The 27,219-nt window shown below is 45.4% G+C and overlaps 1 protein-coding gene across 6 annotated transcripts in view; it reads right to left on the reverse strand.

The window, feature by feature from the left end:
• Positions 1 to 14,010: 14,010 nt before the first annotated feature.
• The window catches only part of SLC8A3 (solute carrier family 8 member A3), a 185,984-nt gene continuing 172,775 nt past the window's right edge, over positions 14,011 to 27,219 (reverse strand). For all 6 annotated transcript variants that reach the window (XM_043517480.1, XM_038407582.2, XM_038407581.2 and 3 more), the window contains 4 exons: positions 24,954 to 25,078; positions 24,270 to 24,369; positions 16,766 to 17,041; positions 14,011 to 15,079 (listed from right to left, as the gene is read on the reverse strand). In XM_043517480.1, the coding sequence (XP_043373415.1) occupies positions 14,703 to 15,079; positions 16,766 to 17,041; positions 24,270 to 24,369; positions 24,954 to 25,078 (878 nt within the window). In that variant the 3' untranslated portion in view covers positions 14,011 to 14,702. The remainder of the gene's footprint in view (positions 15,080 to 16,765; positions 17,042 to 24,269; positions 24,370 to 24,953; positions 25,079 to 27,219) is intronic.

Genomic DNA, 27,219 nt, shown 5'->3' on the forward strand with positions numbered 1-27,219 from the left:
AAGATGACATTCTAATATGGGGAAGAACATGGCCACAGGTTACAGAGAGTATTGGAAAGGGCTAGGGCAGTAGGATTAAAAATGAAACAAGCAGAAATGTAAATATCATGTTCGAGAGATCATATACCTGGGAGAAAGTCTCACAGAACATGGAGTCCAAATAGATCTAACAGAGTTCAGGTAATTAAAAACATATAATCTCCAGCAGGCAAAGAAGGAGTGCAAAGATTCTTAGGGGTGGTCAACTTTGTGGGAAAGTATGTACCTAATTGGGATGCTAAAATCAGCAACCTTAGAGCACTCTTGCACAAAACTAATCAATGGACATGCAATGCCAACCTAGAGATGGAATTTGAAAACTTGAAACAGCTAATTAAGAAAACTCCTGTCCTTACATCTTATGATTGCAAGAGAGACTAAGGTAGCCACAGATGCCTCAAAGGAAGGTGTAGGGGCAATTTTACTAGAAAAATATGATGAATACTGGAGACCAGTGTCACTCACTAAAACTTCCAGGGCACTCACTTAAACTGTGTCAATATGCACAAATTGAGAAGGAGACTTTACCTTTGGTGCACGGTCACAGGAAATTTCAAGTATTGATTTATGGGCAACCAGTTATTGCTGAAACAAGACATCAGCAACATGTTCCAGAAGAGAGGGAGGATGAGGAGGAAACTTCAGTGACTGAAACAGAAAGGGAAGTGGAGCATGTGACAGAACAGCAGATGGCTGGACCAACTGAAGCAAAGACAGTACCATTGTCATGCAGATCACCAGACTGCACAGAAAACCTCCAAGACTAATTGAGAATAGTTAAAGCTATAACAAGCCAAGCTTAAGTGTAAATAGATTGATAGATATAGTTTTGATTTAAGCTGAATAAGTTCTTTAATTGGAAAAGGGGAGATGTGAATTTATATCCCTTTAAGAACTGTATCTAGCTTAGCTGAATAGATACATTAGGGGGAACTGCGGGCAGTTGTGACACAGCCTCCTGAATAGTGACACCAGACTTTGAGTTCCTGAGCTGAATATCGAATAAATGATTGTGACAGAATGTACCTCTGCGTCCACACTATACACACTATTGTAATAATCTTTGTACAATGAATGCCCTGTGAGGTATCATTTGAAAACTCATAATTTGCTGGTCATTATTGTCTTGACAAAACATGTGTTGCAACACTGTATGCAAATGATGAGCATCCACTCTATGGTGTTATTAACACAAGTTCCAAACCGAGGTCGGCAAACAGGTCTGTCTCAAACAAAGGAATGTGAGCTATGCTTAATTTGCATTTTAAGCAGTAAACACTCATCAAGCAGGAAGGGAGACAAAGGAAGCTCAAACAGGAAAAAGCAGCAGGGAACATCCCTCCCCATAGACTGTGTCTCCTGGTACCCAGCTGGAAATGTTTTTCAAGAGGGGGACTGAAACTATAAAAAGTAAGGACAAACACCCCATGGGGCACTTCTCTCTCCCCCGACCCATCACATTCACAGCAGTTGAAGTGACAAAAGAAGCGTTATTTAGATTTTGTGAGAAGGGGTTCTGATCTAAGAAGTTTAGTCTGTAAGACCACTGAAAGCATATGGTGAGAAAACTTTGCTTTGAATTTAATGTAGTTTAAGTTAGCCACTAGTTGCATTTTATCTTTATTTTTCTTGTAACCATTTCTGACTTTATGCCTTATTACTTGTACTTACTTAAAATCTATCTCTTTGTAGTTAATAAATTTTTTATCTAATCCAGTGTGTTATTGAAGTGTCTGGGAAAGTCCAGTTGGGGTGGTAAATTGTGTGCATATTATTTCTAATAAAGAAATAACAGACTTTATATAATTTGTATTGTCCAGGAGATGGCTAGGCAGTACAGGACATAGATTTTGGGGTGGGGAAGGGGGAGAATCTAAGACTGGGTGTGTGGTGGGATCACCCTGCAGTATACCCTAGGCTGGTGAGAGCCAGAGTATAATCCAGTTGTGGCTGGCAGGTTGCAGTTACACACACATACACTCAGGATGTGGCTTGCATATTGGAAGGCTGTTTGTGAGTGGGCCCAAAGCAAGGCATTATAAGGCACCCAAGGTTGCAAGGCAGGTGTGACATAGCATAGCTGCTCGTTCATCTGGATTGTACCCTGGTATGTCACAAAAATACATTCTGATCTTCTAAAGTCCTGACTGAATCTCCACACACAACCTATGAACACTACACTAGGTTTCTTTATTAGGAGACTTGAAGATGTTCATATAAAAACAAACAAAATCTTGTTGGAAAAAGATGTCAATTTATTCCAATTAGATTAGTTTAAATTATTAATGCTTTAAAGAAATTCCTGTCAGTAGATTGTTAGTGTGCTAATGGTGTAATAATTACCCTAATCTAATTTGGTCATAAGATAGGACATTGCAGAGTTAAGATGCAAAAAGCTAGAGCGTGGGAGGGAAGAATACAGAATAACATATTAAAACAATTTAAAATTTCAAGTGTAGACATGTCCATAGTTAGTAAATCCATGTTTAAATTTGGAGCAGTTTTAGAAGTTTTTCAAAATGGCTGGTGCTATGCAGGGGACTTTTCTAGTTTGCTCAGGAAAAAGGGACCTTTTGTCATAAGATTCACCTTTATGTATTATTTTAAAACTCTTGGTAAGAGTGACTCTAACAAGAGCTAGACCTTTTGAGGGACTTTGTTTTACTACATCCAGGCTCTGAAAAGAGCAGAAAAATTCAGAGCTACTAAGTGTGGTATGTAACCTATCATTTAAATCAGCTTTCTGTAGCAAATGACGGAAGGACAGTTAATGTAATGCCAATTTAAAAAAAAAAAGGCTCCAGAGGCAATCCCAGCAATTACAGGCCAGTAAACCTGATTTCAGTACTGGGCAAACTGGTTAAAACTACAGTAAAGAACAGAATTGTCAGACACATAGATGAACATGATTTGTTGGGGGAAGAATCAACCTGGTTTTTGTAAAGGGATTAGAATTCTTTGAGGAGGTCAATAAGCATGTGCCATGTGGACAAGGGTGATCTAGTGGATAGTTTATTTAGACTTTTACAAAGCCTTTGACAAGGTCTCTCACCAAAGGCACTTAACCAAAGTATGCAGTCATGGGATAAGAGGAAAAGTCTGTTTAAGAATCAGTAACTGGTTAAAAGATAGGGAACAAAAGGTAGGAATAAATGCTCAGTTTTCAGAATGGAAAGAGGAAAATAGTGGTGTTCCCCCAAGCTTTAGTACTAAGACCAGTACTGTTCAACATATTCGTACATGATCTGGAAAACGGAGTAAACAGTGAAGTGGCAACATTTGCAGACAATACAAAATTATTCAAGATAGTTAATTGAATAATTGAAATTATTCAAGTCCAAAGCAGACAGCAAAGAGTTACAAAGGGATCTCACAAAACTGGGTGACTGGGCAACTAACTGGCAGATGAAATTCAATGTTGATAAATGCAAATTGGGAAATGTCATCCCACTATACGTACAAAATTATGGGGTCTCAATTAGCTGTTATTACTCAGGAATCATTGGAGCTAATTCTCTGAAAACATCTGCAGTCAAAAAACGCTAACAATGTTAGGAACCGTAAGAGAGGGGATAGGTAACAAGAAAGAAAATATCATAATGCGTCTATATAAATCCATGGTATGCTCACATATAGAATTCTGTGTGCAGATTTGGACTTCCCTGTCTCAAAAAGGATATATTGGAAATGGAAAAGGTACAGAAAAGGGCAACTAGAATGATTAGGCCAATGGAATGGCTTCCATATAAGAAGAGATTAAAAAGAGTGGGACTTTTCAGCTTGGAAATGAGATGACTAAGGGGGTTATGCTAAAGGTCTATAAAATCATGACTACGGTGGAGAAAGTGAATAAGGACATGTTTGTTATTTACTCCTTCACATAACTCATACACTAGAAGATCACCCAATGAAATTAATAGGCAGCAGGTTTAAAACAAACAAAAGGAAGTACTTCATCACACACCGCATAGTGTTTAGAACACTTTTCCAGAAGATGTTGTGAAGGCCAAGATTATAATGGTTCAAAAAGGAACTAGATAAGTTCATGGAGGAGAGGTCCATCAATGGCTATTAGCCTGGCTGGTCAAGGATGCAACCCCCATGCACTGAAATGTCCTTAGCCTCTGTTCATCAGAAGCTGGGAGTGAACAACAGGGGATGGATCACATGATGACCTGTTCTGTTCATTCCCTCTGGGGCACCTGGCATTGGCCACTGTCAGAAGACAGGATACTGGGCTAAATGGACCATTGGTCTGCGCCAGTATGGCCATTCTTATGTATGTTAAAACAATCACTTGGGCAGGAATTGGTAGTTCTGACACAGGGTGCAAAATTTCTTAAAGAACACAGCATTTAATTAGCGCCAACTAATTGACAATTGTTCATTTAAATTTCTGAAAGTTTATGCTGCCAATGAAATTTTGGCTAGGTCATTAATAATAAAGGGGCTGAAGATGCCTGCTGTAGGTGCAAAATCCAACAGTAACAGAGGCACCATGGCTGGTGCTGCCATAATGTAGCTTGTCACAGGTGTCACACAGAGCAAATAGTTTGTCAGGCCAGTTGTCTTTTCAGAGCCGCATGTTGAATTGCTGGAAAGTGATGGCCTGTGTGACACTAGTAGTGTGTGAGGTCAAAGGCCATAACCCAGCTTCCACCCAGCTTTAGCACTGATGTAAAAAATCAGAGGATATTTAGGGTCAAGTGATAGATTGGGAAAGCAGACGAAGAGCCCTTCCTCCCGCAAATCCGCTCACACACCCACACCAAGGACAGATGCAATTTGACTGCAGGTTTTTTTTGCTGGAGGAGGGGCAGGGACGGGAACAGGATGCTTCTGCCATTGCCTGCTCTAGTGACCTCAGAAGGTAGTGTCTGGGTTAGGAAGGCATTGGGGCGTGTTAGTTATCTCCATTTCAAAGGCTATCCAGCAGTGTCCTGCAGCGCTTCCTCCCCTCACTGGTGAGGACACAGAGCTTTCCCAGCACACAGCTGCCTGGTAGGGGCATAATAATTTGAATGCCCCATAATATTAACTACCTAGAAATTAAACATTGTGTTTACCTAAGAAGCACTCCTTTAGCCCCAGTACAGCAAGTTAGAAACATTCACAGGCTCCCCTGTTGGGCACTACCTGCCACTGTCACAAAGAGCAGCCTCTCTGGCACTGGGTGCAGACATGACAATTGTGATTCAAAATGTTTTAAAAAATTACATTGCCAACTTTATTCGTAGCGATAAGCTCTTCACAGTGTGTGACTGCTCCTACTGCTGGACTGAACTGGATGGCTGCAATGTCTCTTTGAACTCACTAACTAAGCCACAAAGGTTAATGCTGTTGTCATGATCTGAGCAAGCCCTTTTGTTAATTAAATGAATGCAGCTAAGTCCCTTTTGTCCTGCAAGAAAGGGCAAATCAGTTGCAGGTGAGCCACGCCTCCTGCTAAAACCATACTCCACCACCTACAAACCGAAAACAGCATCAGTGAGCGACTGGCTTTGGCTGGTGGCCCATGAGGCAACTCCAAGTTCAGGTTCTCCATATATATGCAGATCTTAAGTGAAATCTATGGTGCAGCTCATCAGGCAAAGACAGTAAGATTCTGAGTAACGTCTGCAAGATGCTAAGGGCCCTCAATGCCCAGTGGCTGTGGCAGCTCATCAGCACCTTGCGTGATGTGTGATGTTATTCCAATGCTACTAGCTGTGTTGTGTCCATCTTTTGGGCCTTTAAAAACTGACACTAATCACCTCTTATTTGCTCTTAGTACATTTCAGCCATGTCCTCAAATTTTAGCTACTAGTCTGGTGGCTGCCCTGCAGACACGTAATAATACTAATAAAGCACTTTATGAAAGTGGTTAAGTAATATTATACACCATTTTACTGATGGGAGCCTGAGGCAAGTGTTCACACACCACAGTGATGACAGACAATAGTGAACTCAGGAATGAAAGCCAAGTTTTCAGAGGCTCAGGTTCCCTGCTGATCACTATATATGCAGTTGGGATAGACTTCGCCCCCTGCCCCCACCAGGCTCAGATTGGCAGTGACACTTGGAGTATTTTGCTTTCCTCCGGTGCATGTCATGTGGATCACTTGCAAGGATGCTCATGTAGCGCTCAGTTAATCGTTTCACTCACACGTTGGTGGACCTTGATCACTCCTATTCTCAGCCTGTGGCATGTAGTAGTCTAGTTTCCTGTGGATCTCCTTGCCATTGCAGGGTTTAGTGTGTCGGTGCAGGGGTGGTGTCTGTGGGCTGTGATACACAGGAGGTCAGTCTAGCTGATCTAGTGGTCCCTTCTGGCTTTAACCACTTGGGCTTGCCCTAATCACTACCCTGCCCTGGCTAAGACCTCAGCAGGTGGCATTCTCCTGAGCATGACACATACTAGTTCTGCTCCAGCTGCTATTTACAGAGGTGCTGAGCACCCCCCGCCACTCCCAAAGGTACAGCTACAGATAGGACCTACCTTTCTTGCTGCCCACCCCATCCATGATTAGCCTGGCTTTACTGTATGGCTGAAGTTTTGCAGCATTATACTACCATAGCTTAGAGTTGGCCAGCAAGTCCCACCACCTACACGAGCGTCCAGCTGTCTTAAAATACTGGGTAATGATTCTGCTCAGGGCTCTTGTTCTATTGCACACTAGCCAGGATTACATAGTGCACGGTGCAGACCATAGTGTACAAATGTTTGGCAACATTTGAGTGCCGCTGAAAATGAAATTAGGTGCATTTCCAATGTCTTCCTCCCCTCCTTTCCCCCCCACCCCGCCTGCCCCAGATGCACACTGGCCATTTTACACACAATCTTCCATGCCAAAGAGAGAAGTTTACCATGTTTCAAGTTCCCAAAAAGAGGCTATGGTAGGAGGGGGCAAGTACGGTTGGGGGGGGAGGGTAAACTGTGGAGGTATTTGGGGAAGGTGCTGGAAGGGGCTGGGGAGACTTTGGGAAGTGCTGAAGGACTGTTTTTGTACTGGCTATGTGTGCTGGAGGAGGGTCTATGTATACTGGGATGGTTACCTGGGGAATGCTGGACTTGTGTGTGTGTGTGTGTGTGTGTGTGTGACACAACTTCTGCGTGTGGTGTTCTGTCCTGTCTAGTGGCACCAAGACCACTTAGAGAGAGAGAGAGAGAGAGAGAGCTTAATGAGTTTGCTCTACAGTCTTAGCTAACAGCCAGTTGGCTTTTAGCTCATGCAGTAGCAGGTCATGCACTAAATTCCAGAAGCCTCAGGTTCAATCCCACCCAACGATCAGGGGTGGGGGGGGATCTGTCAGTGTCACATATGTACATTGGGAGGGCTACCTGGTGGGTGCTGGAAAGGAGTGTGTGTGTACTGAGAGGATTACCTTGCCGGGGGTTGGGGGGTGTACTAGAGGGTTTTTTTGTACTAGGGTGTGTGTGCTGAAGGGGGTGTGTTTGTACTGAAAGAGGTACCTGGGTACTGAAAGGGGTGTGGAGTGAGAGGGATACCAGGGGGTGTGTGTGTGTGTGCTGGTAGTGTAGCTCAGGGCTGCTGGAAGGAATAGTTGTGTACTGGAGAAGCAGAGCGGTGTTTGTTTACTGGGAGGGGTCTATGGGGCAGTTCTGGAAAGGGTGTATGTGTACCGTGTGGCGGTGCAGGGGTGTGTGTACTAGGAGGGTATTTGAGAGAATATTTTGGAAAGGGGTTTTTGTGTACTGAGCACGATACCTGGAGGATGCTGGGCAGGGGTGTTTTTGTACTCGGCGGGGTGATGGAAGGGGGGTGTGTGTATTGGGAAGTGTACCCGAGGGGTGGTGTATGTGTTGTGAGAGGGGTACTTAATGGGGCTGGAAGGGGGGGGGGTCTGTGTAACCGGGAGGTGCTAGAGGGGTGTGTGTGCTGGGAGGGGTACCTCGGGGCGGGGCTTTATGTTTACTGGGAAGTATACCTGAGAGGTTTGGAAGGGATGTGTGTACTGGGAAGGGTACCTGGGGTGCTGGCGGATGAGTGTATGTGTACTTAGTGGGGTGCTGGAGGGGTGTGTGTACACTGTGAGAGGTGTTGAGGTGTGCTTGAGGGGGTGTATGTGTACTGGAGGAGGTACTTGGCAGTGCTGGAAGAGGTGATTGTGTACAGGGAGGTGTACCTGGGTGGTGCTGGAAGGTGTGTGTGTGAAGTAGGAGGGTTAACTGGGGAGTGTTGGCGTGTGTAATTGGGGGTGGGTGTACTGGCAGGGGTTCATGGTGTGTGTGTATATACTGTGAGGGGTATTGGGGTTGTGCTGCTGGGGTGTATAAGTACTGGTAGGGTACCTGGTGGGATGCTGTACGGCTATGTGTGTGTGTACTGTGAGGAGTATTGTGGGGGGGGGAGGGGACAATGCTGCGGGGAGAGGTGTGTGTACTGGAAGGGGTACCTGAGTTGTGCTGGAAGAAGTTTAGGTGTACTGTGAAGGGTATTTGTGGGATGATGGAGGGGTGTTTGTGTACTGGAGGGTGTACAGGAAGGGTTTGGGAGGGGGTGCCTGGGTGGTCCTAGGAGGCATCTATATGTACTAGGAGGGATACTGGAGGTGTGTGTGTGTGTGCGCGCGCGCGCGTGCAAACACACACTGGGAGGCATACCTGGGTGGGAGGGTGCTGGAAGGGGTTTGTGTGTCCTGAAAGGGGTACCTGGTGGTGCTGGAAGGAGTGTATGGGGGGGGCCTCAGAGGTGCTGGAGGATGTGTGTGTGTGTGTGTGCATGCGTGCACTGGGAGGGGTACCTGGGTGATCCTGGGAGGCATCTTTACGTAGTAGGCAGGGTACTGAAGGGTGTATGTGTGGCTGTGTAGCTGGGCAGTGGGGGTGAGGGGAGGCGGGGCGGTGTACCTGGAGGGGTGTGTGCATGAAGGGGTTATGTGTACTGGGAGGAGTAGTGATGTGTGTGTGTGTACACTGAGAGGGGGTAGCTCTGTCGGTGTATATGTGTACTGGGAGGCATAGCAGGGCGGTGCTGGAAGGGGCATCTATACGTAAGGGGAGGGGGTACCAGGCAGGGTGCTGGAGGCGGGCATATGAGAGGGAGGGTTGCCTGGGCGACTGTTGGAAGGTATGTGGGTGCGCACGCTGGGATGGGTATTTGTGGCAGTGCCGGAACAGGTGTGTGTATTAGGAGGGGTGCAAGGGGGCTGCTAGAGGGATGTTTTCAGGGGGTGGTGGTGATGGAGGGGTATGTGTGTGTGGCTGTAGGGAGGATGTGTGTGTGGGGAGGGGCACCTAAGGCATGCTGGAAGAGGTGTACGTTACTGTGAAGGGTATTTTCGGGGGGGGGGGTGATGGAGGGGTGTTTGTGTACTGGAGGAGGTGCTGGAAGGGTTTGTGCATGTACAGGGAGGGGTACCTGGGTAGCCCTGGGAGGAGTCTATATGTACTAGGAGGGCATATGTGTGTTTGTGTATGGGGAGGGGTACCAGGGGTAGGGGTGCTGGAAGGGGGTGTATGTGTGGTGGAGGATGTGAATGGACTGTGAAGCGTATCTGGGGGCGGGTGTTGGAAGGGGTTCTGTGTACAGAGAGGGGTGCTGGAGTATGTGCGCAGAGGCAGTGAGAGGGGTGCTGGAAGGAATGTGTTTGTATTGGGAGGGTTCCCTGGCAGGGGTGCTGGAGGCGGGTGTATGTAGTGGGAGGGGTACCTGGGGGCATGTTGGAGCTCTGAGACTGGAGGGTGTGTATACTGGGAGGCATACCTTGATGTGTATGTGGAAGGGGTGCTGGAATGTGTGTGTGTGTGTGTGTGTACTGGGAAGAGGACCTGGGAGGTTGTGGCAGTGGTTATGTGTACTGGGAGGGTTGCTGGATATGTGTGCATGCACTGGGCGAGGTGTGTTTTTTTTTTGGGGGGAAGGGGGTGTTGGAGGGCGTATGGACTAGGGTGTGTGGGAGCGGTCCCTGTGGGATGCTGGCATATGTACCTGGCGCCTCACTGCTGAGGTGGGGAGGGCAGTGTCGTTCCCTGTCACAGTATCAGGATGGTTGGTGCAGACCTGGGCCGCAGCGACAGGCATCTGGCCATCATGTCAGCGCCTCTCTGCGGGGCCCTTGCCCAGGGCTGGGAGCCTGGGCCTCAGAGGGCAAGATCTAGCAGCTGCAAGGGACCAATCAGATGTGGATGCCGGCGGCGGGGGACCCAATCGGGAAGCAGACCAAATTTCTGAGCTGCAGGGTCTGCTCCAGAAAAATCCCGGGCATTGCATTTTATTTGAAAAATCCTCCTGTACAGAGAATCAAAAAAAGAGGCAATGACCAGGAAAAACCCTGGATGAGTTTTGCAGCAAAGTTGCAGGTAGCGAGCATGCACGTGTCATGTGTGTCAGGTGATGAATTAGTCCACTGTTGCCTGAGGTAAAATGACCAGCCTGTTTATTTGGGTTACATGGGTGTATAGCCCTCATCCTGGCTTGGCCACCAACAGGTTAGTGTCGGAACTGCCAGTCAATGCTGATTGGCCGTCTCAAAGCAGCTGGGAGAATAAAAGAGTGGAGCAGCAGGGGGATGGAAGGACTGCCAGAGGAGCAAACAGGCAGGAGAAGAAACTCCAGCCAGCAAGCAGCTGAGAAGCCACATGACAAAAGGGTGCCTGACCCTACAGGCTGGAGCTGCCGACAGAAACCCAGGGAGGCAGGTTAGCGCTCAGGACATAACAGGAGTTGTTGAGTCTTGACTCTGCCTGGTTTAAGGGCCCTGAGCTAAAACCCAGGAGAGTGGGTGTGCCTAGGTTCCCCTATTTTTCCTCTGGGAGATTTAAGGGCTTTTGAGGCTCCCCTGAGCACCAGGACCAGCTGACGCCAGCCATGTATAAGGAGAAAACCCACACAACCCATCAGGACTGAGGCTAACACCTTTCATAGCTCAGACAAGGGCTACCATAGAGGCCCTGACCACCCTGCCAGATGGGGTGAACTCTGGGATAAAGAGGGTGCTATTGCAGTGACACACTAGCTCACCCATGGGTAGGAAAAAGTAAAACCTAATTACAAAATTGTTTAAGGCTAAATTGAATCTGACTAGGCCAACTTTCTTACATTCATGAAGGGGGCAACGGGACTTCTCATGGTTTTTGTGAGACCCGTCACAGCACTGGGACATTCTTGCATAGCATCGAGGCCCCTTTTTGAGGCTTGAAATCTTGGTCAGCCCAATTGCATGATACCATTTTAATCTCTAGCTGTTGCTTTGCAAAGCACTTTGATCTACTTGGCATGAAAAATATTATCACTGGTCTTAGTATTTATTCATCTGTCAAACCAAGCAAGACTGATTCTCCAATCAAAATCCAGTTTGGCAGCAGGCATAGTATCAGCAGCCGTATGAAGAAATTCAAATGCTTCTGGGGTCCTTACAGCAAGGAGGTAAGAGGGATTTACCAGTTTTCCTGCAGTACCTACAAGAGGGAAAAAAAAATCACACCTAATGATTAGTTCCAAATGTTCCTCGCCCCTTTAACTTTCAGATCTGCTCAGAATGTGTTCTCATCCAGCAATCAAGGAAGGAGAAAAGAAGGAACTTGTAGAAATTGGTAAGGAACTGTAGAGTGTGATTTAAAAAGCAACAAGGCAACAGAAAGAGGAAAGCGGCTTTTATTCCAGACCGAGGTGTGAAGCTGACAGGAAAAACAAAGAGCAAGGAACAATGGCAATGAAACCAGTGAGCTTTAACTAATGAAGAAGTGAGGTCTCCTGTGTGCAAAACATCCATGGTGCAACTTTAGGTGGCTTATTCCTGCAAAATCTAATTGAGACAAACGGTGGGGGGGAGGGGGGGAGGAGGAAGGGGTAGGGGGGAGGGGAAGAAAAGTACAAATGCTTCCATGCAAATTTCCACAACAAAAATAAAACAAAACAAAAGGCAATGAAGATTTTGTTTTTCTTTTCTTGTATTGTTTTAATTATGTAAAAAATAAAATAAAAGAAAGAAACACTCCACAGATGTTATTGGCCTGGAGCAGTTTTTCTCAGTGTATGTAAGGGGGGCAGCAAAGTAACTATAAGATTGGCACTAGCATAGTCTCCTCCCTCTCGCCGCTAACCCTCCCTCATCCCCCGACAAAGTGATCTTAATAAAGAAGCAGATGAAAAGCATGTGTTTGATACAGCGCAAGCAACGTAACAGCATTTCAAATACTCAAGCCAGGTTTCAACTAGGAATGGGAGAACCGGTCTGGATAAAATAAGAACCCATCTGAGCCTCTGCCCCAAATTCAAACCATGTTTTTTTCAAACCTTTTTTTGTGTTTTCAATTTCTTGCACCTCTGCTTCCTGGGTCACAGCCAGGATGAGAATTGCAATGTTGAAATAAGTTAACAAAAGCTCTTCTTGTATTTCTTGGCATTCTGGAAGCAAGATATACTAAAAATCTCAGTAGGCAACCTGTTCTTACGTTTTCTTGCCTGATGTTGCAGACCCAAAAAGCTCTGCTAAAGTGAGGATAAGCATTCAGAAAACGTGGGTGCTTATTGGATTCATACCTTTTATTGTTCACCCACCGCTAGTTTCAACAGGCAAAGCACCCATTGCTCATATCATATCTGAGAGAAGAATCTTTCCTTTCCCTCTCACACTTTTTATATATACTTGATACACATCTGTATGAAAATAAATATTTCATTTGTCAATTAAGGATCATTTTCACACTCTTCCATACATCTGAGATCATGTTGCATCTTCTTTTCCATAACAAAATAACACAATTCTCATTCCCATCACTATTTTCCCTCTGTGTGCTTTTGCCCAGCCTTTAAGGCATTATCAGCGCATTGACTCACTCTGATGAAAACACAGGTAAAGAAGGACCTCTTTTCATTTCCTGGTTTACTCTCTAATACTCCAGGCTTGTTTAATGAGTGTGAAATTTATGAAGAAGACATTTCCCTTTACAGTACCTAAGTTTTTGACAGAAGAAAACATCTTCATCTTAAAAACACTTTAAAAAGAATGAAGCTGCAATGCCCTCTTCCAGTTCTTGCACGTAAGAAATATGTATATAGATAATATGTTTATAGAGATATAAGTATAGCTTTTATTTTTTTACCAACTCAACATTTCAATTCACAGCTGTTGATGTAATTCATATGAGATCTTGCTCACATTCCCCCTTTTTATTTTTTCTTTAGAAAATGCACTTAAAATTAAAAGGGTGCTTTTCTAAAATGTATTTAAGATGACACAGATTGTCCTAAAATCTGTGGCAGTTTTTAAGACCGTACTGTACCTCTTAACCTAGCAAAGACCACAAGTGGAGCTCTGATCCTTGTAACAACAGGTGTTAAAGGAGCAAATTGGCAGACATGATACAAATCAAAATGGGAAATGACCCATGCACTGGAAAAATACTGTTATATGGTTTTGATTTGGTTTTGTTTTTTCCCCGAAAAGGAGACAGGTGTCATCTTTGCTCAGCATATCTGATCCCAGTGAATTACAGTAACCAGATGTGGGTCATCATCCATTAGGACATACTTGGCCTTAAAGACATAGGGAAATCAATTGGCCCTGACGCCAAGAGAGGCATTATGAAGAGTCATCATGAACCTTTTCCCTTTGGTAAGCATGTGTGTTTTTAAGGACAAAGTAAACCCTTTAAGATGATGCTTCAAAACCTTTGAGTGGCATATTATGCCTCAAAGCTTCTCGAATGCACCAAAATGTGAGAAGAGCAAATTATTTACATGAATTCACCTTCACTTTAAAGCAAAAAGGAACACCCTGCTGCCCTCCCATGAACCAAACACAATACCATTATGATCCTAAGGGACATGCCCTAAGGGACATTTCCCTAGCTCCCTTTTTCCACATTGCAGGCTATGTCTGTGTATCTGTTCATTTCTTTACCTTTTCTAAATGAACATATTTTCCTCTCCCTGCAGTACCACAGGTTTTAAGTTTTTTTTACACAAAGAGAGATGCCATACTCAAAATATACAGGATACATATTATGTTAGAGGTCTTTTTTTCTTTTAAATCCCAGGCAGGTGCATGGGTTGCTCCAGCCTTCATCGTTGTATTTTCCTGTGTATGTGTATGTATTTGCATTTGAAATACATCAGTCTCATAATATACGTAAAGAAATGAAAGGACGAAACAGATAACAGTGAGTCATTTAACTGTGACATTGTTTTTGTGGCATCAAAAAAATGCATGGTTCAGCTCCAGCACTGATGGCAGCTTGAAGCTTTTGGTTTTGATTTTTAACATTTTTTTGTCTATTTAAAGGAAGAAAAAAACGTAAAGCAACATGTTTCCTCTCTTCCCCCGCAAAACCTTGATCCAACTTATTTCTGTAATTCTCAACCTGTTTAGAAATACAGGATACCATTTCATAATGGAGGACAGAAAAAAGAAAACAATAAAATAAAGAAAATGTGATCTCTGAAGGTGGCTAAAGATTCTGAATGTCACTGAATGGGGTCAGTGACTGGGTTTATTTTGTTTGATTTATTTAAATACCTTAAATTTATTTTGTACTTTTAACTTATTTTTGTTTCATTATAATTTTGCCCTTCTTGCAGCCCAGTTGTCCTCCTGTCTGGGCAACTGTGGACTCTGACAACTGTCACTTCTGGTTTAACAACACTTGGAGGACTGGTGTCCAATGAGGTAACAGAGGAAGGGGATCCCTCCCCCCAACTTCATCATCTCTCCACGGCTTAGAACCCTTTGATATAGCAATAGGCCTCCAGCGTGGCAAAAAGAATGTACAGGAACCAAAGGCTCAAAAAGAGCAAAGTCGTGGCAAGTTTGCACCCCTTGGGGCCTCCTAGTTCCCCTCCGAGGTGAGGCCGTCTCCGGAACAGCAGGACACTTATGCAGACAAAAGCAAAGATGGTGAAAAGCGTGACAGAAAAGGCCAGTGTGCCCGCTGACACATGAAACTCTTGTCCCTGGGAAGCCCAGTAGATGGCAGCCACGGACCATGCCAATCCGATGCCCAAGAAGACGTTGACGGCATTGCTGCCCGTGACGTTGCCGATGGCAGCATCAGCGTACACATCCTGGATGGCGGCTGCCTTGCTGGCAAAAGTGTCTAGAAGGGAGAGACGTGAATTAACAGGAATAATGCAACTGTGCTGCCCAAAGCTGGGGGCCCTGGCAGTTTTTACGGTGAGAGAGCAGGCATGGATTGCTGAAGCTGAACTGAAATAAGGACATCCTTTTCTGAGGGGGACAGAGGCCAGATCTCTGTAGTTGCAGAGAAGCGTTTGAGAATGGCCCTGGTAGCGAGTCCTATTAATGGTCTCATACAATTTTAGCACCTTCTCCTTAGACTGGTGCACAAAGTTGCCAGATATTTATAGGCCTGTCCTGGCCTTCAATTTGCTCTTTTCACCCAGTGCTCTGTGCGCCACTCCTTTTTGCTGATAACACAGGCTGTGGCACTCAACCTTCCAGCCAGAAGGATGCTTATGGCTCCTCTTCCAGCTCCTAGCAGGAGTAAGTGCTGGGGGCTGGCGCTGTAAATACTGCCCATGAACTAGGAATCAACGCCACTTTCCAGCTCAGCGTGAGAAAGCATAATAAGCTGCTTCTAGACAGGAGACCTGTGTATGTATCGGATTGATGGGGGCTAGTTGACAGCACTTTCATTAACATACACCCACAATGAGGATGGGGACATGAAGGGGTGGACTTATTTCTGAGTGAAATTGGTACTCTACAACTACAGTAGATTATTTGACTAGATATAAATAGGTCTTATCTCTGTCCCCAGTGGTCGTTTGCTACCATTTGTTTTGGCAGCTTTGCCTAGCAGAACTGAAGCTAATACAGAGGCTGACCACACTGCAATCAGAGGTGTGACTGCAGCTGCAGCAGGCGCAGCCAGGCTTGCGTTACTCTGCCTAGCGTGGCTAAAACTAGCCGTGAAGACGTGGCAGTGTGGGCTTCAGCACGGGCTGTACAAGCCTTCCTGGTCCGTCCTCGCATTGCTAGTCCATGCTGGGATCCATGTAGCCTTGGCTGCACTGCTATTTTTAGCCACAGCAGCTAGAATTAAGCTAGTGTGGGTACGCCTACCCAAGGTGCAATCACACCTCCCATGGCCGTGTAGACATAGCCGAAGAGATACCACTGCCAGTGGCAATAGAGAAGGACAGTCCCCGTTGGTCGTCATCATTATTATTACTACTACCAATTATGTGTATTGCTATAGTTCCTAGGAGCCCCAGTCATGGACCAGGACCCTGTTGTAGTAGGTTCTGTACAAACACATGATGTTGAGGTCCCTGTAGGCACAGCAAGGGTGCAGCTGTCCCACTGTGTCTGGTCAGTGGCTATGAGAAGAGGATGTTGGTTTGCCGTATAGTTACTGCCAAGTCCCTTAACATTCACCAGTACAAACCCCCTCATAACACATGCCCCCCACAACCCCTCCAAAACCAGACAGAATCCAGAAACCTGCCAATAAACCACAGTTCTCAGAGATTCTCACTTGCCGCATCCTGAACCCCAGGAGGTTAACAGCTTTTGCCTGGGGGAAAGGGGTGTAAGTCTACTCTCATTCCCCCCCGAACCTCAGTTCCCAATCAGATTTCACATCATACAGCCTCACAAGAACCAGTGGTTCCTGAAACACCAAAGTTACCCACGCAAAGGATTGTGGGATGGAGGGCTGAGCCCCTCTTGGATTTGCTGCTCCTGAACAATGGGATAGGACAGAGGTGCTAGCCATTATTTTCTCCTATTGCCACACTTTTGCCCTTGGCCTCCTCACCTGGTACTGAGGTGCCAAAGGCCACAAAGACAACAGCGGTCACCGAGTCCTTGAGGCCAATGGTGCAGCCAAAATGGGAAGCAAGGTCCCCAATGACAGCAGTGAGCATGCCAATTATCATGATGGACACCACGAAACAGGCCCAGCCACTGCAGTACTCTGTGGGTGGCACGCAAGCAAAGAGCACCTTCCAGAAGACAGTGAGGAAGTGCATGACGTAGTCAAAGCAGGATGGCAAGCGCTCCTCACCAGACTCATCCTCATCTTCATCACCAGCTGCAAGCAATCAAGACAAGAAAGCAGATCACCAGTGGGCTCTGTGAAATCCCAGGTTTCCAAACACTGCTGCATTTTATAAGCTGAAGTCACAGGGATTATGTTCTATTGATCATTATTGCAACCTCAAAATTTTACTGAAATCACATAGACAAGACCTTAAATCGCATATTTGGCCAATGGGGCTGGAGGCCTGGCTGCTGTCTGTCTGGATTTCAGAAAGGAAAGGTCAAACCAGGAAACAGCGGTATTACCCTTAAGAGTATAATCCAGGCAACAGCTAGGATTCAATCAGTGAGGGATCAGGGGAGAATGCTAACTACTGCCTGAGGGGAAGGAATGAGCTGTTGCAACTGGGCTCTCTATGACAGCCTTAAAAACTCAGCAGCAAAGCACCCGCCCAGCAGGTGATGGGCAACCAATGATTTGCCTGCTAATGTTCCTGGTCTTGAATATTTGCTGCATTAGAGCGTGTACACCTTAACCAGCTTGCCCCTCTCCCAGCTGTTCTCCACCAGGCCTGCACTGTTACCCCCATCAGTTAACATTCTGATGCTATCAGTGGAATGATAAGGAACTACACATTCCGCAGTGCATCAGGAGCATCTGAGGGGGCTGTTCCTGGGACATCGGCATGCTAGGAGATGCCAATCCAGATGTGGCTTTAGAAAATTTAGCCAGTCAAGTACACACAAGTTTGCCTTAGTGCTTGTTTATTTGGAGCAAATAAACTCCTCCGCCACCTTAACCTATTCTCTGCTTTCCTGGGTTTATTGAGGGAGGTGGGGAAGAGGCTGAGGATAATATTGGGATTGCCTTGAAATGGCATCAGAGTATTTGAAAGTGGATCAGCAATCACAGAATCATCTCTTAATGTCGTTCTTGTACCAGTACACAGAGGATTTGATCATATTCATCACCACAGCAATGCAAACAGCATCATGAAAATAGTGAAGGCCAGTCAGGCATTCCTATTTACACTTTCTCAGATGACAAGTGTAAGTGAACACTTGAAATTGAAAGGCAAAACATTTTACAGGGATAAAAGTAAATACTTTCTTATGCAACATGTAATTAGCCTGTGGAACTCACTGTTGATTGGCATTATAGAGGCACAAAGCTAAATAATATTAAGAAAAAAAGCAGAAACTGATAAACTAAGGTTATCTGCAAGAAGGTTGGGTAAAATTACAAGGGCTCTTAATCCCTATCTTTCTGGTTGGGAATGGGCTGATCACCAGCAGAGGTCAGGAATGAAATTTTCCATCCATTCAACAGTATAACATACCTATGTGCCTTATACAGAGGGGTTTTATATGTTCTTCTGAAAAATCTGCCACAGGCCAGTTCCTGACACAAGATGCCAAACCAGGTGGACAATTGGGCTGTTCCAGCATGATGCTTCCTATGTTCAGTCTCTTCCTATTGTTATGGTATCTTCATTGTTATTCATAATAAAGCTAGTTATACAAATCTAATAACTGTGATTGGGCCAATTGCTGAGGACTGCATATCCCCTGAAGCAAGGGAGCACTAAGCTCCAGTGACCAAACATAAGTAGATTAAGCACTACTCAACTGTAACTACAAAAGTTGTCACCATTTCTCCACACAATACTACTGGCACTCAAGACAAAACTTCCAAAAGCTGTCCAAACAGTAATATGTGTCTGGTGTAGGCATTCTCAGAATTGTCCCAAGGACAGAACTTGAACCTTAGCTGGTTCCTGGGTTTAAGGACTGCTGCCTGTTTCTTAAGGAACTATGTGATTGATAGGAACTAAGCTCTTCTACAAAGAGAAAGCATGCTAGGCCCATAAGCCAGAGGTCAATAGATCAAAACCATTCCTTGTTAGTCCTGGGCTGCTTCTTTTGATTTCATTACAGTGTATAACCATCTTAATGGGGAGAAAATACCAGGTAATAAAGGGCTCTTTAGTTTAACAGAGAAAGGCATGACAGGAACCAATGGCTGGATGCTGAAGCCAGACAATTTCAAACTGGAAATAAGACAGTTAAGAGACACAGCATGACTTCTAAAAGTAATTACCATAAGACATGAAGCAATATTGGACAAGATCCAGACTAACTACAAAATCTTTCAGACTAAATGCACAAGATGTGGAAAAATCCATAGCCCAACAGATGTGTGTCCCTCCAAAGATGCAAGATATAATCAATGCACAAAATATGGACATCTTGCAGCTGTTTGCCATAGTAAGACAGTCAGGGAACTGACTGCTACAGATAATCAAGAGCCATTGTTTCTGGGATCTATCAATGTGATGACACAGAGGCCATCTGGAGAGCAAGACTGAATGTTAATGGAAAGACTACTGACCTGAAAACTGACTCAGGAGCAGATATGATGGTCATATCAGAAGGTACATATATTTACTTTCAAAACTCCCAGATCTGAAATCACCTGATACAGCCCTGACGGTATTCTAACAGCATGGGCCAGTTCACCACAGAAACAACTTACAAAGACAAAAGATTTGCATTCAGAGTATATGTTATCAAAAGATAAAAGACCAGCAGCCTTCCCAGTGGCAGCCATGATGTGCTTAGAGACAAAGATGGAAGAATTCGACAAAGTATTTGGGGAGATTAGATTTTTGAAAGGAGATGCAGTACAAATAACCCCATGAGACAATGCTGAACCATATACTGTACATATGCCATGCAGGATTCGAAACCCAATTGCTAAATATGTTCTTGGGAAAAAATCTGGTAGTAGCGGACTGTGATGGGGCGGCTGCCCCTCACTGGGAGAAAATGGGTTAAAAGCAGCCCTAGGGAGGTTGCACCAGAGGCAGCCAATCAGAGAAATGCTGAAGAGAGCAGCCAATCAGGGCCAAGCAGGCCCATATAAAAAGGGAGCTGCAGGGCAGAGGAATGCAGTTCTCTGCTGGGAGTCCCTGGAGGAAGGATTGTGTCTCTGGAGGGTTGAAAGAACTGCCAGTACCCTGGACAGAGCAGTGCTGCAAGCAGGGACTGGGGGAGTGAGAGACAGCTCCTGGCTGGGGTTTGCAGGCCCTGAGGCAAGGGCTAAGAAGATGCTGGGGCCATGAGGAAGTGGCCAGATCATTTGCTGCTGTTGCCACTAAGGGAAGTGGCTGAACAGTGGACTGCAGGTCTTCCGGAATGGGGGAGCACAGGGTGTAGCATGGCTAGAGGACTGTGTCACTGAAGTGGACGCCATGGTCCTTGGAGAGATGTGGGTCCTAAAGCAGGAGTGAGGGAGTCGAGGCACCACCCAAAGAGGGCACACTACCATGCAGAGCTAATTCCCATGACAACCCCAGCAGGAGGCACCAGAGTGGTGAGTGAACCCTGTTACATGGACACTCTGTCATGGAGCCCAACATCATACTCAATTATCTATGAGCTTGAAGATGATGTAAAGGCATACATGGATGCTATGGACACATACTGACCAGCATCAGAAAACAGACTATACCTGCTACAAAAAGCAACCTCAACAGACATACAACTTCAAGAAGTTCTAAGTTACATGAGGACTAACTGGCCAAAGTATCTAAAGGACACTAAGGAAGTGACAAGAGACAACTTTTTGGTGCATGGACAATTAAGTGAGTCAAATGTACACATAATTAAAGGTGATTACATCATAATTCCAAATGCAATGAGAGAAGAAATCTTAAACCTCATCCAGGAAGGACATTAAGGGCTAACTAAATGCTGTGAACAGGCCAACCAGTCTGAGTAGTGGCCAGGCATCAGCAAGGGCATAAAGAATAAAGTATCTGCACATGAACATTGCCGGTCTCACACACCAACACAACACACACACAAAAAAACCCCTTTAATAACAACACCTCTACAAGACAGACGTTGGAAGAGACTAGCTGCAGATTTATCTGAATTCAGAAGATATCATTATCTGGTCATAATGGACTGTTTTCCCAGGTATAAAGAAATAATGTACTTGAAAGACATAACATGTCTCAGTATTATTGAGAAACAAATGCTCATTTTGGTATTTCAGAACAAACCAATGGTGGACAACAGGCTATAATTTACTGTAACAGAATTTACGTTTTTCCAAACAAAATATGATTTTTCATATTACTAGCAACCTACATTACCCACAAGCAAATGAAGAAGCTGAGATTGCTGTACAGACAACCAAGAAAATCCTACAGCAGGAAGATCCATTCCTTTCTCTTGTGAGATACACATCGACATCTGTAGATGCTAGTAGATATAGCCCAGCGCAACTCCTGATGGGAAGACAACTCAGAACTACTGTTCCAACTTCAGAGAAGAATCTATCTCCAAAAAGTGGCCAGACACAAAGAGAGCAGACAATTGGATAAAAAGGCTAAAAGACCTTAAGAACACTTTTTACAACAGATGACACTCAGAGAGCTAACAAGTCTAGAACCTGGTGACTGTGTTTGTGTCAAACTGGATGGAGAAGAAGGATGAAGAACTGCAACTGTTCTAAAGAAAAAGAATTAATCACCCAGATCATATGTGATTGAGACTGACAGTAGAGAGTTCAACAGAAACTCTCGACATCTACAGTTTTTGCCTCAGAAGGACCAATCAAAAGAGCAAATCCTACAGATGGTGGATGCAGAACAACAAGAAGATGATGCAAAGATTCCAAACTGACCAGAGACAGTAGTTGCAACTAATGGGCAGCTAGATGACCAAGTTGTTATGCATTTGAGTTGTGTAATTAAAAAACCAGTATGATTCAGAAACACTTAACAGACTGATACATACTAAAAGATAGTGTACATTTTATAAATGGTATGAATGTAAAACATAAAGGGAGAGATGTGATGCAATGCTAAAACTATATTATAATGTTCAGCCACTAGATGGCACCATGCGTAACACATCTTGCCTGAGCTGGTAACAGTGATACCTGGCAGTGCATTAGAGTATTGTAAAGGTTACACATTTCTTGTCTCTCTCATGATGGAAGCTCTGTAGCCTGTCTGATATAGAAGTCTGGTCTGCTAGTAGCAGCCCTGCACCTACTGTGTACAAGCAGTACATGACAGAGATGGCACTCTCTGCACCGGTTATAGGGAGCTGCACTAGCGTCTCTGCTGATGCCTGACTGCTTTGTTAACCCTTACGCCGCACATGAGGATGTGTGTCTAGAAATGTCCAAAGGGATAAATGTGTTAGGGTGAATGCTCTGTGTGTCAATTCCTTCAAAAGCTGGCTTTGCTCATTGAAGTGCGGATGGAATAAAACGCCTATTGTATAAGGATTTCCCAGCCTACTCTTCCCCAATCCCTTCCCCTTCCCAGAATAAAATCAATTACCAAAGCACTAATAACAGTGGATTAAACTCGCATGAATTTGTTTCCATCTGGGTGCAGCACCATTCTGCCATGGTGTGAGCATTGACTCTAGTAGCCGGTGCACCAGAGGTTGAGTGCCCTAATGCATGCTTAGCAGGAAATACTGAGCAAGGGCTTTAATTAATCAAGCTTCTAAGTTCTTAAGGGCAGATAGTCTGAGGCACAGGCTGGAGCAGAATTCACGTCATTCTATCAGGGATGGAGAAAGAGAGAGAGAGAGAAAGAGAATAAAGATAGGAGGACGGAAGGAGAGAAAAGTGGGGGGTGAGGGGGAGGGATAGAGAGAGACAGAGGCAGAGCGAGAGTCTGCATAGAAAGAAGTGGCAAGAAGAAACCCAGATATTTCTTGCCCCTTCTTCTGCTCCCGCCTTTATTTCTCAACAGTCTCAGATGCATGAATCACAAGCTGCTTTTGGGGTTCACTCACGTGCAAGCAGCTACAGCTAAGCCTGTGCAGCAACCCATCCCCACAGCTGGCTGGGAATTAACCCCTTTCTGAAAGGGCTCCAAGGCACCAAATGGCCAAGGTGCACTCTGAACTGCTGATCTTGCACCACACACTGTCCTGTCACTCTCCTGGTGACAGCTTGAAAGGGACATGGCCATCAGCTATTGGCTCATTACGGTTTTTAGTTTGCATTTCAGTGTATTAGTCTCTATTGTTTGCAAAGCATTCCTGGAATCTACAAAATAGGGGCCTAATCCTGTAAACTACTGAGCACCCTGAATTGCAATGAGAGTGCTGAGAACCTCCCCGAACTGGGCACTAAGGCCTGAATCCACAGGTGTTGCAATGCTGAGCGTCACAGTTCATCACTTTCTTTATTTGGGGGGTGGGAGGGAATCTAGAAAATCACTGTGAACCACCGTACCTCTGTGGGGTGAGTGCAGGGAAGGCTTGCTCTCTGACCCCACTGGGGTTTCCCTCCACGCCAGGCCTGCAACCCACTGTTTGGGAAACACTGTCCTAAGCCCCTCCCCTTCACAGAGTTTGGTTCCTAAATCTAGGCTACAGGGTGGCACCTAGCTCTGTTTGAGATCCACAACTGGGAGAATGAGCCAGGTGCTTGCCTCACTTCACCACAAAACAGCCAGAGGAAGAAGAAGTGGTGCTGCCCATCTTAGGAACTTTAGCCCAGTGGTTAGAACACTTATCTTGGATGTGGGAAAACTGGTTCAATTCCCTCCTTTGCCAGATGGGGAGAAAGGATTTAAACAGAGGTCTCCCACCTCTCAGGAAAGTGCTCTAATCTGAGAGATGGGACATTCTTGGGGTGGGGGAAGGGTCTCTCCCAATCTCTCTTGTTGAAGCTGTTTCACTGAATCTAAACAAACAGGCATTGGAGCAGGGCTGGAACCTGGATCTCCCATCACCTAGGTGGGTGCCGTCACCACCAGGATACAGAGTCATTCTCTGATCCAGTGACTGTGTTTTGAACAGCAGCAAGTCAAAGCACACTATGGAACTTGTAAAAAGAAAAGGAGTACTTGTGGCACCTTAGAGACTAACAAATTTATTAGAGCATAAGCTTTCGTGAGCTACAGCTCACTTGTCCACATAGTGACTAAGTGTGCTATACATTCCTGCCCTGGCTGTGGTTTGCCGTGCACTATATCTTTATAGACCAGCCCTTAGGTGCTGGAGGCCTATGTTTTTAGAGTTGAAACTCCTGGTTTCTATCCCGTGCACGTGGTTTAGCTGATACCCATGATCCATCCACGTTTGCAGTACACGGAGTTGTTAGAGCTGAACACCACTGAGGAAGCAGAGGCAGTTTCAGGCTGGCTTACACAGACGCTCAGAGAGCCGAGTCTTGCTAGTACATTCCCTTAGGGTTGGTGACCTTGTTGTAGCTGGGCACCCTCAGGTCCCCTCACCTGCACTAACAGTAATGGCTTCCATGAACTGGTCCCTCCAGGAATGTGTCCCTACAACCAAAGCCAGGTTTGTCTTCTTAATCAGCTTGTCCACGGTACTCTGTTAATGGGACAAAAATATACAGCAGTTAAACCAGCTTTGACACCCCGTGCTGTTCTGAGAGAACACTGTGCTGAGAGGAGCACTCGGCCTTCCATAGGGGCTGGAACAGGCACTCCCCCCGCCAGGGAGATGAAGCCCCTAAAGATGGGGCTGGTGGCTACCGTCATGCAGCTGCCCTTCTCTTTGTGCAGCGAAGCTTCTCCCTGCCCCTCATCCATCCTTCATCTCCCCAGGCATTTCCACCCCACCCGCTCTCTCCAGAGGGGTTGCTTTGTCCCCCATCATCTCAGGACACTTGCTCCTCCTCTCTCTACAGGGGTAACTCACCTGCTCTCTCCACAAGGTGCTCATACACCTACCCTTCATCTCTCCTGAGGCTGCTCCCTCATGCCTCTCTCCTCCCGGTTCTCCCTTAATCTCTCTCTGCTAGGCCCCTTTCTTCAGGTGCGCTCTCTCTCTCCCCTTGGCCACTCCCTCTCTCTCTTATGGCTGTCCTCTCTGTTCAAGTTGCTACCTATATCCCTTCCCTCCAGCGACACCGTATTATCTCCTCATGAAGAGGCCTGATACCCAGCACTGACCTTGAATTCATAGGACTCCTCAATGATGACCTCTAGTTTGGGATGTTCGCCCAACACGGGCTTCCCCATCTCTGCAATCCTCTTGGCTTCCTCCTCTTCGATGGTCAGCTTCCTCTCTGCCACTTCTGTGAAAACAGCATCAACAATCAGCTGAAGACAGCATCCCTTGGACTCTCAGCACAAGGCAGAGGCACTTGGTAGATGCTGTGAAATGCCTTGGGCACAAATACACACCTCTCACATTTTGCTGAGTTCACAATGAGCCTCATGAGAGTTAATGGTGGGACATTAGGTGAGTGGGCTTTTTAAAGAGCTTCTTATTGTACCTTCAATGAATTATACTTCTCCTGAAAATAAGGAATCTATCACATCAGCTCGAGCCAGGCACATACTGGGGAAAGCATCCCCTGTAATGCTAATGCACTTCAGTCCTTACCTACCCACTCATCCTGACTATTCCAGTTCTTCTTTCCCCTCTACTGCCCACGTGCCTCACTCCGGATCTGCAGCACCCTCAGTTATTCCTACCCTGGGCTTCTTTACTGTAAACCTAGACTGAGCACATCAAGTTGATTGCCCTTGCAGCATATGCTGGATTTCAACCCAGGCCTCCTGAAGTGAAAGACTAGTGCATTAAGGGCTTGATCCTGCTCCATTAAAGCTAATGTGAGTTTTCCCATAGTCTTGAATGGGAACAGGATCAAGCCCTAAGACACTAGTGACGAAAAATGCTAGGTTAGGTATCCCTATTATTACAGTATTGAGCACCCCTAAACCTGATTTTAGTAAAACTGTGAACATGTGGACATATTCTGCCCTCTTTATCCATATGGTACCACTAGTGATGGCAATGGGAGTTCTGTAGGAGGAATGAGTGAAGAATATGCTGCTGGCCACAAGGTCTCAGCCAATCTGGAGGGGGAAGAAGCAGTTAACAGACCCATGACTGTCCCCACTCTCACCTCTGGCTTGCCAGAACAATTCATTGCCATTTACAGATGTGAATGTGATGTGTCCAGGTTATTTCATGGCAGCTGGAGATAGCAATGGGGCCCGAGGGGGACATCACCTAGAGTTGGAATGTAGTGAGCACTAGCAGCACGACCCCAGAAACGTCTTGACTGGGAAAAAGTGTGCGCCTGCAGGGCTGCCCTCATTTTCACTGGCAGCCTGCTAATACATTGTTTCTATTAAGATTTTTAATAAAAACATCCAAGTTTTTGAGGAGCAAAAGCCAAGAATTCACTGAAAACACAAAAGATCTCAGGGAGAAAAGGCCAGTATATACCAGGGGACGTAAATTTCAGTATATACCACAGGACATAAATAATTGCTTAAAAAAATAAAAAATTGTCCTTTACTCTGTCTTGAACCCCTTTATTAGTCTGACAGACACCCCCCTATTCCTCCCCCTGCTTCAGCAACCACAGCTTTAGTGGGATTGAATTCTTGTTATGCTTTAGCACAAGAGCCCTTTTAAGAAAATGTTAATGTGCAGACATGTTTTCTCATTTGAATTGAACAAGAGATAGAATCTTTTTATTCCCCTTTGATTAGAAAATTGCTTTGAGCAGTCTGTTCCATTCAGGGCTTGCTTTAACTCTCACCCAGATATATATTCAAAGGGGCAGGCACACACACTCTTAATTCTTTCACTCTACACTGTAATTATGTTTATGTCACATTGTGCATTTCCTGGGGGATTCCTATCACTGGAAAATGTACAGGAAAAAATAGGTCAGCGACCAAGAGGGCTTTCTTTTCATATAAACCTGGATGATTAATCCTTGATGGAGTAAAAAGTGTTCCCAAGCTTCTGAAGGTGGGAAACAAGATGCCCCATGTGGTGCTGCCTTTGAGGAGCAATCCACTGAGACAGCCCCTTGTGGTGCTGTCTCTGGTCCTGGATGATACCCTGAAGGCTCCCCATGTGGTGTTGTCCATGGTAACAACGCAGAATCAACTAATCCATTGATGTGGATGCTGTCTATGGTGCTAATTATGGTTCCTTCCCCCCTCCCCCCCCCCCCCCCCGCCGCAGCTTGCTCAGCTAACAAAATGAAAGTGAAGACTGGCATTAGGATGAAGGGGGGAATGATTATTCATGAATTTATCTTCAAATGCTGAATTGTGATTGGACCTGGCCATGTTTGTTTGCTTTCCCACTGACTTCCATGTGATAGGTTTTTGTTCACATGGCTGCTTGGGGTGGAACTTCCTTTCATGTGACTTTTGGGCTTTATGTGCAAACGCACATATTAAGGAT

Source organism: Dermochelys coriacea, chromosome 6 (genome assembly GCF_009764565.3).
Source record: "Dermochelys coriacea isolate rDerCor1 chromosome 6, rDerCor1.pri.v4, whole genome shotgun sequence".
In the NCBI taxonomy this organism is placed as follows: domain Eukaryota; kingdom Metazoa; phylum Chordata; order Testudines; family Dermochelyidae; genus Dermochelys; species Dermochelys coriacea.